Source organism: Danio rerio, chromosome 2, assembly GCF_052040795.2.
Source record: "Danio rerio strain M-AB ecotype USA chromosome 2, GRCz13ab, whole genome shotgun sequence".
Classification (NCBI taxonomy): domain Eukaryota; kingdom Metazoa; phylum Chordata; class Actinopteri; order Cypriniformes; family Danionidae; genus Danio; species Danio rerio.
Window position 1 is genome coordinate 6,030,001 of NC_141022.1, and position 17,500 is coordinate 6,047,500.

General features: G+C 40.2%; 1 protein-coding gene across 28 annotated transcripts in view; it reads right to left on the minus strand.

Annotated features, from left to right (window-relative positions):
• The window catches only part of mfn1a (mitofusin 1a), a 41,168-nt gene that overhangs the window by 2,703 nt on the left and 20,965 nt on the right, over positions 1 to 17,500 (minus strand). For 7 of the 28 annotated variants that reach the window (XM_087240396.1, XM_087240402.1, XM_087240395.1 and 4 more), the window contains 9 exons: positions 16,796 to 16,949; positions 16,456 to 16,523; positions 15,268 to 15,389; positions 13,980 to 14,106; positions 12,130 to 12,234; positions 9,825 to 9,927; positions 8,792 to 9,012; positions 5,505 to 5,627; positions 3,922 to 4,118 (listed from right to left, as the gene is read on the minus strand). In XM_087240396.1, the coding sequence (XP_087096522.1) occupies positions 3,922 to 4,118; positions 5,505 to 5,627; positions 8,792 to 9,012; positions 9,825 to 9,927; positions 12,130 to 12,234; positions 13,980 to 14,106; positions 15,268 to 15,389; positions 16,456 to 16,523; positions 16,796 to 16,949 (1,220 nt within the window). The other 21 variants (XM_087240394.1, XM_087240397.1, XM_087240400.1 and 18 more) reach the window with 11 other exon arrangements.

Sequence of the window (17,500 nt, forward strand, 5' to 3'; positions counted from 1 at the left end):
CAAACCAATGCTTTAGACGTCAAAAAAGTGTGTTTGCATTCAGGTCAGTAGACTAAGGTGTTGTTTTTATTGTGCTGTCATCGCCTTAGCTGAAATATTCAATGATTAAGTGCTCATAAATGCAGGTAAAGTATTATTTACCTTTAACTAAGTCCACGTCCTTCAGTGTGTAAAGCTGGTGTGGACAGATTTGATTTTAAATACCTGGACAAATGAGTCACTGGGCTCTTTTTGAACGATCTAGGCGTAAAGTCTGAAGCGCCAAACATGCAAGCGAAGTCTAAATACGGTCTGCGCCTTGGCGCATGGTCTTACATGGTTGTGCTTATTCTCTTACTGAGTTGTGGGTGTGTTTTGAGCATAATGTGCATTAAACCAATCAGAGTCTCATCTCACATTCCCTTTAAGAAGCAGTTGCGTCACGCCATGGCGCATTTGCTATTTACATGGCTGACTTGTAAGTGGAAAAACTGAACACTTCAGTAGCGAGAAAACAGTTAAACAGATCATCTGCAGCACCAGGATAAAGAAGGAGCCTCCTCCATTCGGTCTCTTTACTTTCTCTTTACTTTTACTCCTTTACTTTCGTGGATGAGGAAACGGTGTTGTACGCACTCCACTGAAGACATCCATTAGCCTACATAATTCATTTTGTTTGTTAAGCGCAAAGATTTGTTTCAAAACTATTTCTAAATTCAGTTCTAATTTCCAGCAAATGAATAAGTGAACAATAATAACGAAGTGTAGAGAAAAAACCAAACACGCGTCCTATTCTTATGCCCCATATGGTGATGTAGACGTCTTCAAAACCCGACAGGTGGACAAATCTTAACTTTTTTTTTTATTAAAATAAATATAAATATGCGTATAATAAATAATATAATAATAATAAAAAATTGTCATGAATATAACCATACCCCCTACCAACCCCACTCCCACATATGTGAAGATATTTGTGTACTGCTGTACATTCTGCATGCATTATGCAATGTGTAAGTGTTTGGACCTTCATAGGCGCATTACTGTGCATTCACACCGAAAGCAGCGAGAGTATTAAAGTAGCCGGAAGCCGCTCATTTTCATTGCAAGCCGGCGGCGAGGAGTAGCGCGGTGTTTCTTCCCTAGATTGGGCGTCGAGGAGAGTTGAAATCAAGGCTGTTTTTACAATTCCATGATCGCAGAGAACGAACTTGCATTTTCGTGAAGACCGGTCTTGCCAAGTTACTACAGAAGAAGATAGAACATTTTGGCCTTAAGCCTGGTTTATACTTCTGCGTCAAGTGATCAGCGTGACCCACGGCGCATGCAACGCGCATAGCTGTGCATTCATTCTTCTGCATGCTGTTTCTGTTGCTTTGCAATAACACTTTCGAGACGCTAGCTGGCAGTAGATGTTTATGTTCCTCTGTGTCGAGTTTCTTCGCTGATGTTTTGTTTTTTTCTGAACGCTACCGTAATGTACAAGTGGTTCAAACTCGCTGATTTTGAGGCAGGAACCGGCGGACATGCAACAACTTTAACCATAAGGTAAACACAAAGCAACCATCCGGAGCTCCTTGTAAACAGTCGACACTTGTAAACAGTCGCTCGGCTCTCAGCCCTGCCCACACTTGGCAGTGCTTCCAAGCCGATCAATCACAGAGCTTGCTCGGCTCTTGGCCCCGCCCACACTTGGCAGCGCTTCCAAGCCGACCAATCACAGAGCTTACGCTATGCATCATTGCGAAGCGTAGTTACATTTTTTGAGAGGTGCACGTCAGCGACGTGGCATGTGTGGAGAAACTGCACTGCTGATCACCTGTCCATTACAGTGTCAGGGAAGCATGGTGGTGGCAGCATCATGCTGTGAGGGTGTTTTTCAGCTGCAGGGACAGGATGACTGGTTGCAATTGAGGGAAAGATGAATGCGGCCAAGAATAGGGATATCCTGGACGAAAACCTTCTCCAGAGTGCTCAGGATGTCAGACTGAGCCAAAGGTTTACCTTCCAACAAGACAATGACCCTAAGCACACAGCTAAAACAACGGAGTGGCTTCACAACAACTCTGCGCATGTTCTAGAATGGCCCAGCCACAGCTCTGACTTAAACACAATTGAGCATCTCTGGAAGGACCTAAAATGGCTGTCCACCAACATTTACCATCCAACCTGACAGCATGGTGGTGGCAGCATCATGCTGTAAGGGGGTTTTTCAGCTGCAGGGACAGGACGACTGGTTGTAATTGAGGGAAAGATGAATGCGGCCAAGTACAGGGATATCCTGCATAAAACCTTTTCAAGAGTGCTCAGGATGTCAGACTGGACCAAAGGTTTACCTTCCAACAAGACAATGACCCTAAGCACACAGCCAAAACAAAAGAGTGGCTTCACTCTGCGCATGTTCTTGAATGGCCCGGCCACAGCCCTGATTTAAACCCAATTGAGCATCTCTGGAAGGACCTAAAATGGCTGTCCGCCAACATTTACCATCCAACCTGGCAGAACTGGAGAGGATCTGCAAGCAGGAATGGCAGAGGATCTCCAAATCCAGGTGTGAAAAATGTTGTTGTTGTTGCATCTTTCCCAAAAAGACTCATGGCTGTATTAGATCAAAGGGGCCCTAGTAGCAAAGAATTCTGGCCTAGATTTGGCAAAATGCTGGCACAGCAGGCATTCATCCGGCACTGGCATACAGCATGTGGGCCAAACATGGCCTGGGTTTGGCAGAGGTGGCATCGTTTTTAAGGCGGCAGACAAGATTTGGGCCAGATGAAAAACGTGGTATTTGGCCCAGATTTAAAAATTTGATAAGTGGGCCATGTGAGTTTGGCCAGTCTTGACCCACATTTAAAATACACTAAAATCATTTTTGAGTAAAGAAAAAAAAATTCTACCAATCAGGTCACTTTGAGAAAAAGCATGCCCATAGTGTGCCTAAAGCGCATCACTCCATGGGTTTATCAATTTCATTGCAATCATGACACACCAACCTATCTGGCCCAGTTCAGGCCCAGTTATGAGTTATTAACTTGGCTGAGACTTGGCCCAGATATGGTCTGTGTTTGGCCCTTGTCTGGAAGCCAGATTTGGTCCAGTCATGTACCGTAATTCACTGTGGCATGTGGGCCAAGCAAAACCTGATTGTGTGGGCCAGAGCTGGGCCAGAGAAATTTTGCTATGTGGGGGGGCTTCTACTAAACACTGAGCAAAGGGCCTGTATACCTGGAGCCATGTGATAGTTCAATTTTTCTTTTTTAAATAATCTTCAAAAAATATCTGTGTTTGTTTTTTTTGTTGTTGTTGTTAATATGGGCTGCTGTGTGTAAATTAATGAGGAAACAAATGAACGTAGTTGATTTTTGCAAATTGCTGCAATATAACAGAGTAAAAAATCAGAATACTTTCAGTACCCTTTGTAAAAGATGACTATTAAGTAAATTATCTTAAATATCATCTTTTGTATTTAATGCAGACCAAAGTACAGTTGAATAGTGTAGAATAGGAAATAAAGTGTGACAAAATTTGAACTATTTTCAAATTAATTTATTTTAGCTTTGAATATTTGATGGCGACGCAGTGGCGCAGTAAGTAGTGCTGTCACCTCAGAGCAAGAAGGTCGCTGGTTCGATCCTCGGCTCAGTTGGCGTTTCTGTGTGGAGTTTGCACGTTCTCCCTGCATTCGCGTGCTCCGGTTTCCCCCACAGTCCAAAGACATGCGGTACAGGTGAATTGGGTAGGCTAAATTGTCCGTAGTGTATGAGTGTTTGTGTGTGAATGTGTGTGTGGATGTTTCCCAGAGATGGGTTGCGGCTGGAAAGGCATCCGCTGCGTAAAAATGTGCTGGATAAGTTGGCGGTTCATTCCGCTGTGGGGACTCCGGATTAATAAAGGGACTAAGCCGACAAGAAAATGAATGAATATTTGATTATTATTGGCACTTACTGTTGCACCTGCTGACCAGAGTCTCCACTGATGATGTGTGCGACGGCCTGCAGTCTTTGAGTGGTGTGGTCCACATACTGCTGCTTCAGAGCCCTCTCTTTAGAGCTGTTGGTCCACGTCAGTCTTTCATACAAGTAGAGGAAACTGTAGAGACTCACAGATAGTACAATAACCCTCCATCCCACAGCACGCCACACCTAGACAAACAGCACCACACAAGCATCTTTTACACCATTGTGCTTATACTTCAAGTATTAAAGGGATAGTTCACCCCAAAATGAAAATGTACTCACTTTTTACTCATCAATTTACACACAAAGCTACATGTAAAGGGATAGTTTACCCAAAAATGATAAATGACTCACTTTTTACTCAGCAATTACCAGACCAAGCTACATTTAAAGGGATAGTTCACCCAAATAAAAAATGTACTCACTTTTTACTCAGCAATTACCAGACCAAGCTACATTTAAAGGGATCGTTAACGCGAAAATTGAAAGTTAAGTCTCGTTCAAGTCGTTCCATACCTTTGAGTTCCTTCTGTTGAACCATTGACATCCATAGTAGTAAAAAAATAGTAAATACAAATACTAAAAACATGTTCATTTTTGGGTGAACTATCCATTTAAAGCTGTCTAAATGGAGTGCTTACTAAGCAATGAGTAATATTAATTAAAAAATAGGTTTTAATATATTTAAATAAAGATGAAATATTGAGAAAAATGTAAGTTACAGGAATGCTTAAAGGGATAGTTCGTCCAAAAATGAAACTTCTGTCATTATTTACTCACCCAGTACTTGTATGCCTTTCTTTAGTCTGTTAAACTCAAAGTAAGATATTTTGAAAAATGTTAAAATCCTGTAACCATTGACTTCTATAGTGTTTGTTTTTCCTTCTATGGACTTCAATGGTTACAGGTTTTCAGTTTTCTTTAAAAAAATCTTCTGTTGTGTTTAACAGAACAAAGAAGAACATAAAGGTTTGGAATAAGTTAAGATAGAGTAAATAGTGAGTAAATGTTCATGTTTGGGTAAACTATCCCTTTAAGCTGTCTAAATTAAGTGCTTAGTAATGCAATGAGTATTAATAATCAAAACATGTGTTTTGATATATTTAAATTAAAATATAATATTGAAATATATTTAAATTGTCAATATAAATAAATTTAAAAAATCTTCATGGAACTTATATTTACGTAATATTCTAATGGTGTAAAAGTAAGATCAATTTTATTGTCCCATTCAACGTATTTTTGGCCTTTGCCATGCAACATAAGACTGGTTTGTGGTCACATATTTGATTGAAATTGCCAAAATTATCCTCTTTTCTTTGTTCTTTTTTCCACAGGAGCATAACTCCGCATCAATGAGACCTACTATGAAAATGAAATACAAAAGAGAAGATTAAACCCAATATTTTTTTGTGATAATGTCATATAAAACAAAGCTATTTACCAGCAGTTTGTACAAGGCCAGTCGTTTTTGACCCACAGGTGCTATTGGGTTTTGAACAGAACACAAGTGCTTTAAATAATTAGTGGCTGAAAAAAACAAAACACTAAATTATTTTAAATGTTGCTTACCACTCCAGCAATAACTACCATACCCAGTGAAGCTCTGGAAGTGAGAGACAGCAGTCCTGATGCCATGGAGAGAGCCAGATCCTCATGGCCCCGGGAGCCCGTGTGAGCAGAGGAAGAGGTGAGCTGTGAACAGACAAATCCAATTGCATCACTTTAAGCCTATATTTGATATGCTTTCAAGATGAGACGCTGCAGACAAACTAGCTGAAAGAAAATGAATAAATGAAAAAAAATTAGTCCCTTTGTCTATCAGGGGTCAACACAGCGGAATGAACCACCAACTATTCCAGCATATGTTTTACACAGCGGATGCTCTTTCAGCCGCAACCCAATATTGGGAAACACCCATACACATTTATTCACACTACACTATACACGCTTCGACCAACTTAGTTCATCCAATTTACCTATACCATGTCTTTGGATTGTGGGGGAAACCGGAGCACGCCAACATGGGGAGAACATGCAAACTCCACACAGATATGCCAACTGATCCAGCCAGGGCTCAAGACAGCAATCTTCTCATGCCAGCCACCATGACACCCCTAGTTTCTTCATATACCTCAAGATTTTGTAGAGTCTAATTTAAAGAAAACATACTAAATACACTTTTAAATGATCATTTCTATGGAGCTAATAATATGCCAAAACAATCTAAATTTGAACTGTGTTCATTTGAATTCTTGACGATTGTAATTTTACAAATCCGAATATTTATATGCCTTTAAAAATGTTTTTTTTAAATTTGTTGAAATTCAATCAATTAATTTAATCAAATAAAGAAATTCAAATTCAAAACAATTTTTAAAGGCATATAAAAATTTGGATTTATTATATTACAATCGTAAATAATTCAAATGAACACAATTCAAATTCAGATTGTTTTGGCATATTATTAGCTCCATAATTTTCTCCTCTGGTTTGTCATTAATCTAATTAATTCACCTCAGCAGCATTTAGCCAAACTTCAGTTTTATTCATATGCATATTCTGAAGGTTTTTACTTCAGGGTAATGTGACTGATTAAATACTTTATATTTTCAAAAACATAAACAAACCAACAAATCTAAAAATGGGGCCATTCATGGTATTTCATAAATTACAGAATGATAGAAATGAATACCCAAAATTTTCACCCAGTTTTTACTCTATTTTACTCAAATTTTTTATGAAAAAGAGTAAAACAAGAATTTGGAAGTTTTTCCAAATTATGTTTAAATTTTGTGCTAGAAGAATATTAGAGAATATTTAATTAATGCCTTAAGGCTGATTTAGAAACAATAATAGTCCAACATTCCTGACCATTATCAAAAGCAAAGCCTAGAAAAACACCATCAGTATTCTGTAAACTGATGGGTTCAAATATTTTTTACCTGTCATTAAAGAAATAATTTGCTTCTTCGTTTCACTTTTGTAGCAATTAAATTGTTTTAAGTTCAAAATTCATAATAAGTTCATAATATATACATCAGTGTAAAACCTATGAATGGTAGAAAAACATATTCTGTAATTGTGTTTTAAAACCACCTGGGGCTCCACTTTTGCCATGGCCTCTCTTTGGCTTTAACAAACTTGTCCCTCAAGTTTTTGCAAACTTGTGTGCAGGGGATTGCGCAATCTGACGTGAGGCACAGCTCGAGCTGCCTCCGCTTGCTTCTTACGCTGTAATTGAACAGGAAATAAGCAAAATACAGCGATTTTAATCATAAAATAATAGAAATCATTTGAATCAGAAATTGTATTTGTAGCATAGATCAGAGAACAAATATTTATTTTATTATTAGTATACTTCTCATAATGACAGATGAGGATGATGACAGGTGTGGCACTGCCTCCCCTGACCGCACGTCCCTGCTGTACCGGTCTACCCGTTTCAGACAAAATCTCTTCATTAGCCCCTTTCACACAGTGATACCGGTAAATATCTGGAAAATTTCCGGAACGACTTTACCGGTATATTGAAAAAAGCGCTGTTCACACAGGCGAGGACGTTACGGAAATTTTCCGGAAAAGAGCATTCACACATCCATTCCAAAATACCGGTAAATTCTGACATCATTCACCACAAATGAGCTTTAAACGGCTGCGCTTGTATTTGTAAACATTTGACTAAATTACAAACTCTGTGGATGATCAATATTGTGAACAACTTTTGCAGGATCACTTTCGCATGTCGAGATGTTCATAATATGTGCGTGTGCAGGTTTCACAGGCACACGCAAAGCTTGAAGGTAAACAAACAACGGCTTATCATAAGCATCTCATCGATGATTATTTACACAGTTGGCATTAAGAAGAACATATAAACGTGATCTGACTAACTTCTAGCAGCTAAATGTGTCTGGAAAAATATTCAAAGGCTTTTATTCTCACAAACCGCGCGGACGTAAATGCGCCTGACTGTTGTGATTGGCTAAAGCAGACGTTTCACGTCAGCACGTTCTAGAGGTGCACGCGCTTATTACGGCAATCTTCCTTCTGCATTCACACAGCGCAGCATTCCGGCAAATTGCCGTAATGTTACAACTTCTCTTTCCGGAAAATAGCCAGAACGAATTTACCGGTATTTTCAAAAAGGGCCTGTTCACACATACAACCTTTCCGGAAAATTGCCGGCAATTTTCCGGAAAGGTCTGTATGTGTGAAAGGGGCTAATGTAATTCATATTCAACTCCAATGAATCGTGGCGCCATGCGAACTGTTCGCTCGAGTCTCAAAAAATGTTGTGCACTCCCCCAGCCGAAAGCATGTCATGTGCACCCAAAGCAAACCTCCGCAAACACCGCAACGATGTCACAGTCATCGCATGCACTCAATCAAACTAGCGAACGCATCAAGAATGAAACAGCCTTTACACAAATACAAAAAAGATTCTTAAAGGCGCAGTATATAATTTCACCACTAGAGGGTGCGTATTCACAACACACAAAGGCATATTTTGATGATGTCATGACTGAGTGTGGAATCATTGGATTTGTAGTCTTCATTACACTTTACGGGACTACAGAAATCATGTTGATGTTAATGAGCACTTATAACCATGGTAGAAGCAGAGTAAGGTGAAAGTAGCTTCAAGTAGTCAAGTAAGCAACATATATAACATTGCTTGTGGTTTTTGGATATTTTAATGAAAAATAAATCATAGATATTGTGCCTTTAATGTAATCAGTTACATGGGAAATAATAATGATTGCTATTCGGTTGTTTTTCTTATGCACCAGCAGTGTTTCACCCATAACATCAATAAAATTGGCAAAGCCTAAAAGAGAAAACACTGCTACATTTACTTTTAATTTCTGCTCCAATAGGCTCAACGCTTGTTTTGCATTCGCAGGCCCCAGGAAGCGGTTCACCAGGGATGTAAGACCCAGCGAGAAGTGAAAGTCAATGTCCTCGGTGAAATCGGCACCGAGGCTGGTGAGGTTGAGGTCGTAGGTCATGGTGAACCTCCGGCTGGGCAGGTGGAGTTGAGCGCGGGCAGCAGGGGGCAGCAAAGGACGCAGAGTGTCTGGGCAGGAGAGCGACAGACAGCAGTTTAGTCTGAAGAACGCTCTGCCAAGGAAAGCTTCTTTACTGGAGCCTTTATGTCTGAAGCAAAATCTGTGTGTGTGTGTACTGGTTTTGGTGGTTTACGAGGACACAAATATGTATAATGACATGGGTATGACCTGTGGAGGTGGTTCATGATGACATGCCCTTTGTCCTCACAATTCTGAAAGCTTAGAAAAAAAATCTTAAAAATCTTATTGTATATAATTATTTTAGATATAATAAGCGTTTTGTAGTATATTATGTGTTACACTTATGGAGAGGACTCATAAACCACCAAAAACAACATGTAGGCATGTGTGAGTGTGTATGAGAGAGAGAGAGAGAGAGAGAGAGTGTGTGCACATATATGTCTGTATCTGAGTGTGATAGAGATTGTTTGTGTGTGCGTTCATTTATATATAAGTGTGTGTGTGCGCAAAAGGAGAGAGAGAGCGTGTGTGTGTGTCCATGCTTATGAGAGAATGTCTGTGTATCTGTATCACTATGTATGTGTGTGCGCGTGACAGCGTGAAAGTGTTTGCTTGTGCCTGTTTGTGAGTGTGTGTGTGTGTGTGTGTGTGTGTGTGTGTGAGAGAGAGAGAGTGTTGTTTGTATATCTGTATTTGTGAATTTATTTATGTATTTGTGTGTGTGTGTTTCTGTGTGTGAGAGAGAGAGAGAGAGCTTGTATTTGTGTGTGTTTATGTCTGTATGTGTAAATGTGTGTCTTCATCTTTGAGAGAGAGAGAGAGAGAGAGAGTGTGTGCGCGTGCGTGCGTGCGTGCATACCCATGATGTCTCTCTGAGAGGACAGGACACAGCCGTTTATACTGCTGGAACAGCGCAGCTCCAGATTCTTCACCATTCTCTCCTCCACATACGACACAAGCTTCTGCAAAACAAACACGGTTACAAAATGTTAGCCTGTTACACACTGGAAAAGACTACTCTAATTCCCCAAAATCCTGAAAGCAAGATAAATCCAGCTCATAAGCAAAACTGCACCTCAATTGAATGAATTGGAGCGAACAACCATTAAACTGACAATCAATAATCAGTTTAGATTAACTTGATCTATTCACGTGGAAATTGTGCTAAATTCAATTCAATTCAATTCAGCTTTATTTGTATAGCGCTTTTACATGTAGATTGTGTCAAAGCAGCTTCACATAAATGGTCATAGTAACTGGATCAGGGTGGTTCAGTTTTTAGTGTTTAAGTTCAGTTCAGTTTAGCTCAGTTCAGTGTGGTTTGAAGTCTTTATTGAGAGTCCAAACACTGAAGAACAAATCCATCGATGAGTAGCTTTTCAGATTCTGAACCAATCAAGCCAGTGGCGACAGCGGAGAGGGAAAAAAAACACCAATAGGAGAGTGAAGAAAAAAAACCTTGAGAGAACCAGACTAAGTTCGGCACGACCATTTTAATTTCTCCGCTGGCCAAAAGTCTTGTGCAGAGCTGCAGTCTCAGCAGTGGAGGCTGGAAGCTGGCCTCAGCGAAGACTCATCTGTCCCTGGATCTGTAAATGTCGGCTACCTGTACTTAATCATTTGCAAAGATGTACTTAGACATTTGCAATTTGATGAAATGAATGGGAAAATCAAGTCTGTTGTAAACAAGTGATTTGGAGGTTTGTACATGTTGTTTTGAGAATGTAATTCCTGTTTCAAGAAATGAGCCAAACCGATAGAGAAAAACTGTAAATAACATTTTTAGACCATTCATTCATTCATTCATTCAATCATTCATTCATTCATTTTCTTATCGGCTTAGTCGATTATTAATCCGGGATCGCTACAGCGGAATGAACCGCCAACTTATCCAGCACATTTTTACGCAGCGGATGCCCTTCCAGCCACAACCCATCTCTGGGAAACATCCACACACTCATTCACACACTCATTCACACACGCACTCATACACTACGGACAATTTAGCCTACCCAGCGGACGTTTCTGGAGGCCACGAAATACTTCCCGGGAGGTTCATATTTGTGCACTTTTTGTTTCGTCTCGAACGCCTCTCACAAGCACTGGCCCATGCTGTTCTCGTGTAAAAAGCCGCCGGAGACCGCTGTTGAGCGACCGTCTGTCTGACTGACTGAACGATTGACTGGGCGGCTGACCAATCGGCAGACCTAGCTACCTTCCTCCTCCTCCTTCTTCCATAAACCCAAGCGACGATTTACAAAAGCCGTCCAGAAAAAGAAAAGCCCTCGTCTGATTTTGACCACGTTTTCGTATTTCACTGCATTCTCGGCCCGTTATGAACTCGTTTGCTTTATTTTTTGGATTCTGTTTCATGTTTTACCTGATTTCTGGAACCGTTCTTCCCCAGACTCGAACCCGGTCGTCGCCGCAGCAGCTCCTCCTCCTCATGGCCTCTGCTCCTAACGTAACACGACGACCTAACTGGACAAACTGGTTGCGGCGGGAAAGCCCTCCACATGGAGTTGAGCTGTCAGCCGGCGAGCGCGTAGAGAAGCGGCAACACACCACCCCGTAGAGTTCGCTTGAAAAATTGAAATGCAGCCATACGTAGCTCCTGCCACGTAATCGCGGTCTCCAGAAACGTCCGCAGGGCTATGTTTTCAGAATGAGCTTGGGTTGTAACTTTTAATTCATCTCAATTCATCATTATTTCTATAGCGCTTTTACAATGTAGATTGTGTCAAAGCAGCTTAACATAAAATATTATAGTGGATTAAAACTGCGCCAGTCCAGATTTCAGAGTTGTAGTTCAGTTTAGTTCAGTTCAGTGTGGTCTAATTATCACCGCTGAAAGTCCAAACACTGAAGAGCAAATCCATCAATGCGCAGCTCCACAAGTCTCAAACCAGGCAAACCAGTGGCGAGGAACAAACTTTACCAATTGACAAAAGTGAAGGAAAAAACCTTGAGAGAAACCAGGCTCAGCTGAGCACGTCCATTTCTCCACTGGCCAAGCTTCTTGTGCAGAGCTGCAGTCTATTCTTATTCATATTTACTCGCAAAATGATTAGTAACTGTTAGACTGAGCTTGGAAAACAAAAATCTGAATGTTAGACTGAATAATAATTATAACTGCAAACTATTCAAAATAACGTAAAACTCACCGTTTTGTATAGCGCTAAAGCATTTGGGGCAGGAATAAATTCAGAGCAGAATTCATCCACAAGAACAGACAGGCATCGCATTTCCTCTTCCAGAGCACTGGACACCTAGAAGGACATTACTGAGAGTTACACACTAAAGAAAACAATCGAATAGTTTCATATAAAATTAAAGAATTACAGGGACGATTATCCAAAAATGAAAACTCTGTCTTGATTTACTCAGTTGCATATTGCTGAATTTCCCATTTAAAAATAATATTTGGAAGAATGTTGCTGCAATAAATAAATAAATGGTCTGTGAATACAAGTTTAGATACAAGCTTCTTTCTTTCTAAAGAGCAGTGGTCACCAAACTTGTTCCTGGAGGGCCGGTGTCCTGCAGATTTTAACTCCAACCCTAATCAGACACACCTGAACAAGCTAATCAAGGTTTTACAATGTATACTTGATACATCCAGGCAAGTGTGTTGAGGCAAGTTGGAGCTAAACCCTGCAGGACAGAGAGATTGGTGACCCTTGCTAAAGAGACTTTTTGTAATGCCTGTGTTTTCACATTAACAACATGATGACTTTTTATGATGATATTTCTTTTGACTGCAATTTCTTAACCATATTTAATGTGAATGAATATTTAATAATTTGTGTAATTGGTCAGACTTTAGTTAGGTTTCATTAGCTACTGTATGCACTAACATGATTAATTATAAACAATACACTACCTGGCAAAAGTCGTCGCCTATCCAAGTTTTAGGAACATCAAATGATATCTTGACTTCTAGTTGATCGTTTGATATCAGAAGTGGCTTTTATGAAAGGCTTAGGCCTTGTGTATGACTCCCATGAGCTTGGAGGACTGCATCCATACATCTCTGCAATGACTCAAATCACTTATTAAAGTCATCTGGAATGGCAAAGAAAGCGTTCTTGCAGGACTCCCAGAGTTCATCAAGATTCTTTGGATTCATCTTCAATGCCTCCTCCTCCATCTTACCCCAGACATGCTCAATAATGTTCATATCTGGTGACTGGGCTGGCCAATCCTGGAGTACCTTGCCCTTCTTTGCTTTCAGAAACTTTGATGTGGAAGCTGAAGTATGAGAAGGAGAGCTATCCTGCTGAAGAATTTGCCCTCTCCTGTGGTTTATAATGTAATGGGCAGCACAAATGTCTTGATACCTCAGGCTGTTGATGTTGCCATCCACTCTGCAGATCTCTCGCATGTCCCCATACTGAATGCAACCCTAAACCATGATTTTTTCCTTCCCAAAGCTTGACTGAATTCTGAGAGAATCTTGGGTCCATGTGGATTCCAGCAGGTCTTCTGCAGTGTTTGTGATGATTGGGATGCAGCTCAACAGATGCTTCATCTGAAAAATCGACCTTCTGCCACTTTTGTAAATGATCAACTAGAAGTTGTTCTTACAACTGGGAGCGATGGCAAAACTTTTTCCAGGTAGTGTGCTTGTACAGATTTAGTAATCATAGTTACTAATGCATTATTAACGTCTACATTAAGGCTTGTTAACATTAGTAAATAATGAACTAACAACGATCAACTGTATTTTCATAGTATGAATAAATACTAAAAAAAATTGATTGTTTATGTTAGAAATTGCATTAAATAATACAAACCTTATTATAAAGTGTTACCATGTAACTAAATATATAAGCATTTTAACTGATTGGCAGCCCTAATAATTATATGTGATCTCTCTCCCCCTCTCTAACACACACACTTATTTTAAATATGCATTATACTTCTAATGTAGCATCAAAATAACTCCATATTCTGTATTTGTGTACACTAGGGTTGGCCTTTTGTGAGGGGTGATGATGATGATGCTGGTCACCTTGGCAGCCACTTCATCACTGACGACCTTTATCTTGTCCTTGATGTCCTCGGTTATGAAGTTCAGCTGATTACGTACAAACTCCAGCCGGTCCATAAGAGCCTCGCGATCTTCCAGCGAGAAAACTCTACAGATTCACAGAGGTAAATTACTTACTTTTTAAAGGTGATACGTGATGCGTTAATACCTGATTTTTACCACTAGAGGGTGTGTATTAAAACAACAAACAAAGTTGTATTTTGATTTTAGAAAGTGGAATCATGGGAGTTGTGGTCTTTATTACATCCTACAGGACTCCTGCAGGAGTCATGTTCATTCATTTATTTATTTTCTTCAGCTTAGTCCTGCTATTCGTCAGGGGTCACCACAGCGGAATGAACCGCCAACATGTCCAGCATATGTTTTACACAGCGAATGCTCTTTCAGCTGCAACCCAGTACTGGGAAGCATCCATATACACTCATACACTATGGCCAATTTAGTTTAATTCACCTACAGCGCATGTCTTTTTACTTTTGGGGGGAAACCAGAGCATCTGGAGGAAACCCACACCAACATGGGGAGAACATGCAAACTCCACACAAAATTGGCAACTGACCCAGCCGAGGCTCGGACCAGCGACTTTCTTGCTGTGAAGAGACAGTGCTAACCACTGAGCCACTGTGTTGCCCTGTAATTTATTTTAACATGTTAAAATATATATATATATATATATATATATATATATATATATATATATATATATATATATATATATATATATATATATATAGTTAATATATTTCATCAGTTTTTGAGGTAAAGTTTTCTGAAGCATCAAGACATATAACCTGAAAATGAATGGGTGCCTATGGATGGACCCCTATTTTTATTAGGAAGCTTTACAATATTATATTTGTGTATTCACATTAGATTAGTCAGTATTGAAGCCAAATCTGGAGCCAGGGCCGGAGCAAGCTGAACTGCCGCTCTAGGCAAAGGACGGTCACACCCCCCTCAACCCTAAAGTGAAAGCAGGTGGGGGTTGTGTCACGGACGCCGCCCTCTTTTTTTCTGCCGCCCTAGATGCAGATATCGAGAGAAATCAGCTGAGGGATTCTTTAAAACGAAGATGGCTGTCATATGGAGCTTAGGGTATTTATAGTGGCTTAGGAATCGTCTGATTGGTGAATCATAAACTGAATAATGTCTGGCCCTTGGTTCAGTAAGAGGACCGATCAAAATATGTCACATGTCCTTTTTGAGCACTTAAACAGAGACCCTTGATTATAAAGATCCTGCAACTTACTTCTTTTCTGCCGAAGAAATATTGATGGCATCCATGATAGCCTTGACCGACTCAATGATCTGCCAGGCTCGGATTGTGTGCTGCTCAAACTTGGTCTTGACGGCAGACTGCGATATAAATTCCTGCGGAGCCAATGAAATTACGCCACAATTATTAGGGATCACGTCTGCAAGATGTTATCTACACCCATCAGCCAGACTGACATGTTTTGCTACTCTGGCCTCTGCAGAATCCCAACAGAGCCATCCATTAATGCCATCGTAGATTACTGTGAATTTTCATCCCTGGGTCCTAAGAATGCGCGGTACGCTCACCTACGCGTATCCGCTAGACTTGGCTCGGGGATTTGCCATTATGAAAATGCCTGCCTGGAATCTATGAGGAGCAGCAAGTATCTCACACATCTGGGAGCCAGCAGCGAGCAGATGGCCCAGACTGATGCAAAACAGCTTGCCTAAAGTACACATGAAATAAAAACTAACCATATTGAATTTGTTAGCATTGCTAGTTTTGCTAATAGTTTTGCTAGTTTTGTGGTGAACAATTAATCTGTGCATGTCATTACGAAAAAACAACAATAGTTTGCTCTTCTAACTATTTCAATCTAAAACTGAAATCTGAAAATGCACTTCCTGTTTTTTTTCAGTTCAATTCTAACATTATGTCTGTCTGAGGTCTTGGGCGGGGCTAACATACTTTACCACGCCCCTGTAGGTGTGGTAGCTTATATATGCACAACATTTCTCCCATTGACATGCGCAAGAAGAACACTGAGATTGGCTGAAATGTACACAGCAGCCTGAGGTGGATTATGAGATATGGCAGATATGAGAAAACGTGCCCCACTAACGTAATTGAGTTTGTCAAAAATGTACACAGCGCCCTCTAGTGGATTTGTGAAAACACCATCTACAAGTACACATAGCCCAGGGAACATATTTCAACATTCTCGAATATGTAGCCCTGGGAACGTGTCTCCAAAAAAAGTGTTCCTTTAAGAAGATCGTCACCACATCACATAATTTCTGGCTAAAGCTGCCATAAATTCTCATCTAGTCTAAACAATACAAAGACATGACTAAGACTTTTTTCCACAAGAGCTCTTGCTAATCCTTTTTTTGTTTTCAGGCTCATTGTCAGACGACGATTATCCTGGAACGGAGACCACAGTTTGAGGATTTTTTTTACCTCAAATGTTCTTTCAAAACTCTGGAACTCCATCAGTCGCTCTTGGAATCCTTCAGCCAAAGCTCCGCCTTTAAATAAAAAGCATATGCCCAATAATACCAGCCAATGAAAGACATGTGAAATCAAGCATGTATCAGTTTTGCATATTTTTCACACCTAAAGTTGCACCTCGAGTATCATTCTCAAAATCTGTGGGATTTATTAGCATCTGGCTCAGAGTGTTTTATAGTTATTATGCTCATTTTTAACTTGGCTAGGTCTAGTTTTTCCTGGTCTTCTTCCAGAAGAGTGTCAAAAGCAGAAGGCTCTGCTCTGTGTGACCCAAAGCGGTGGAGCCTACCAGTCTCTGGCATTCCCTGGGCACGGTGGATCCTGGCACTGAGCACTTCTTTGGCAGAGACGAAGAAGATGCGGTCAGGTGCCTTGTTTAGGTCCACTACCTTAAGCTCGTCCACTAAGAAACTGACGCAACGATCCATGTGCTGCTTCCGCACCTTTAAAGACAATGAAGAAGAAACATGTCAAACAATTAAAACCCTTCGCTGTAAAAAGTGCTGGGTTCCACTCAAACGATTTATGTTAAAAGTACAAGAAGGAATTCAGCTAACTTGTTAGTTTTTACAAATTTAAGTGGAGAAGTTTGGGAAATATTTGAAATTGTTTCTTTAAACTTTGAAGTGATTTCTTTATATTATCTAGAGCTGTGCATTTCATGAAGGGTGATTAATATAAATAATGAAAGGAGATTAATATATACACTATCTGGCCACTTTATTAGGTACAACTGTCTAACTGCTCGTTAACACAAATTTCTAATCAGCCAATCACATGGCAGCAACTCAATGCATTCAGGCATGTAGACATGGTCAAGACGATCTGCTGCAGTTCAAACCGAGCATCAGAATGGGGAAGTAAGGTGATTTAAGTGACTTTGAACATGGCATGGTTGTTGGTGCCAGACGGGCTGGTCTGAGTATTTCAGAAACTGCTGATTTACTGAGATTTTCACGCACAACCATCTCTAGGGTTTACAGAGAATTGTCTG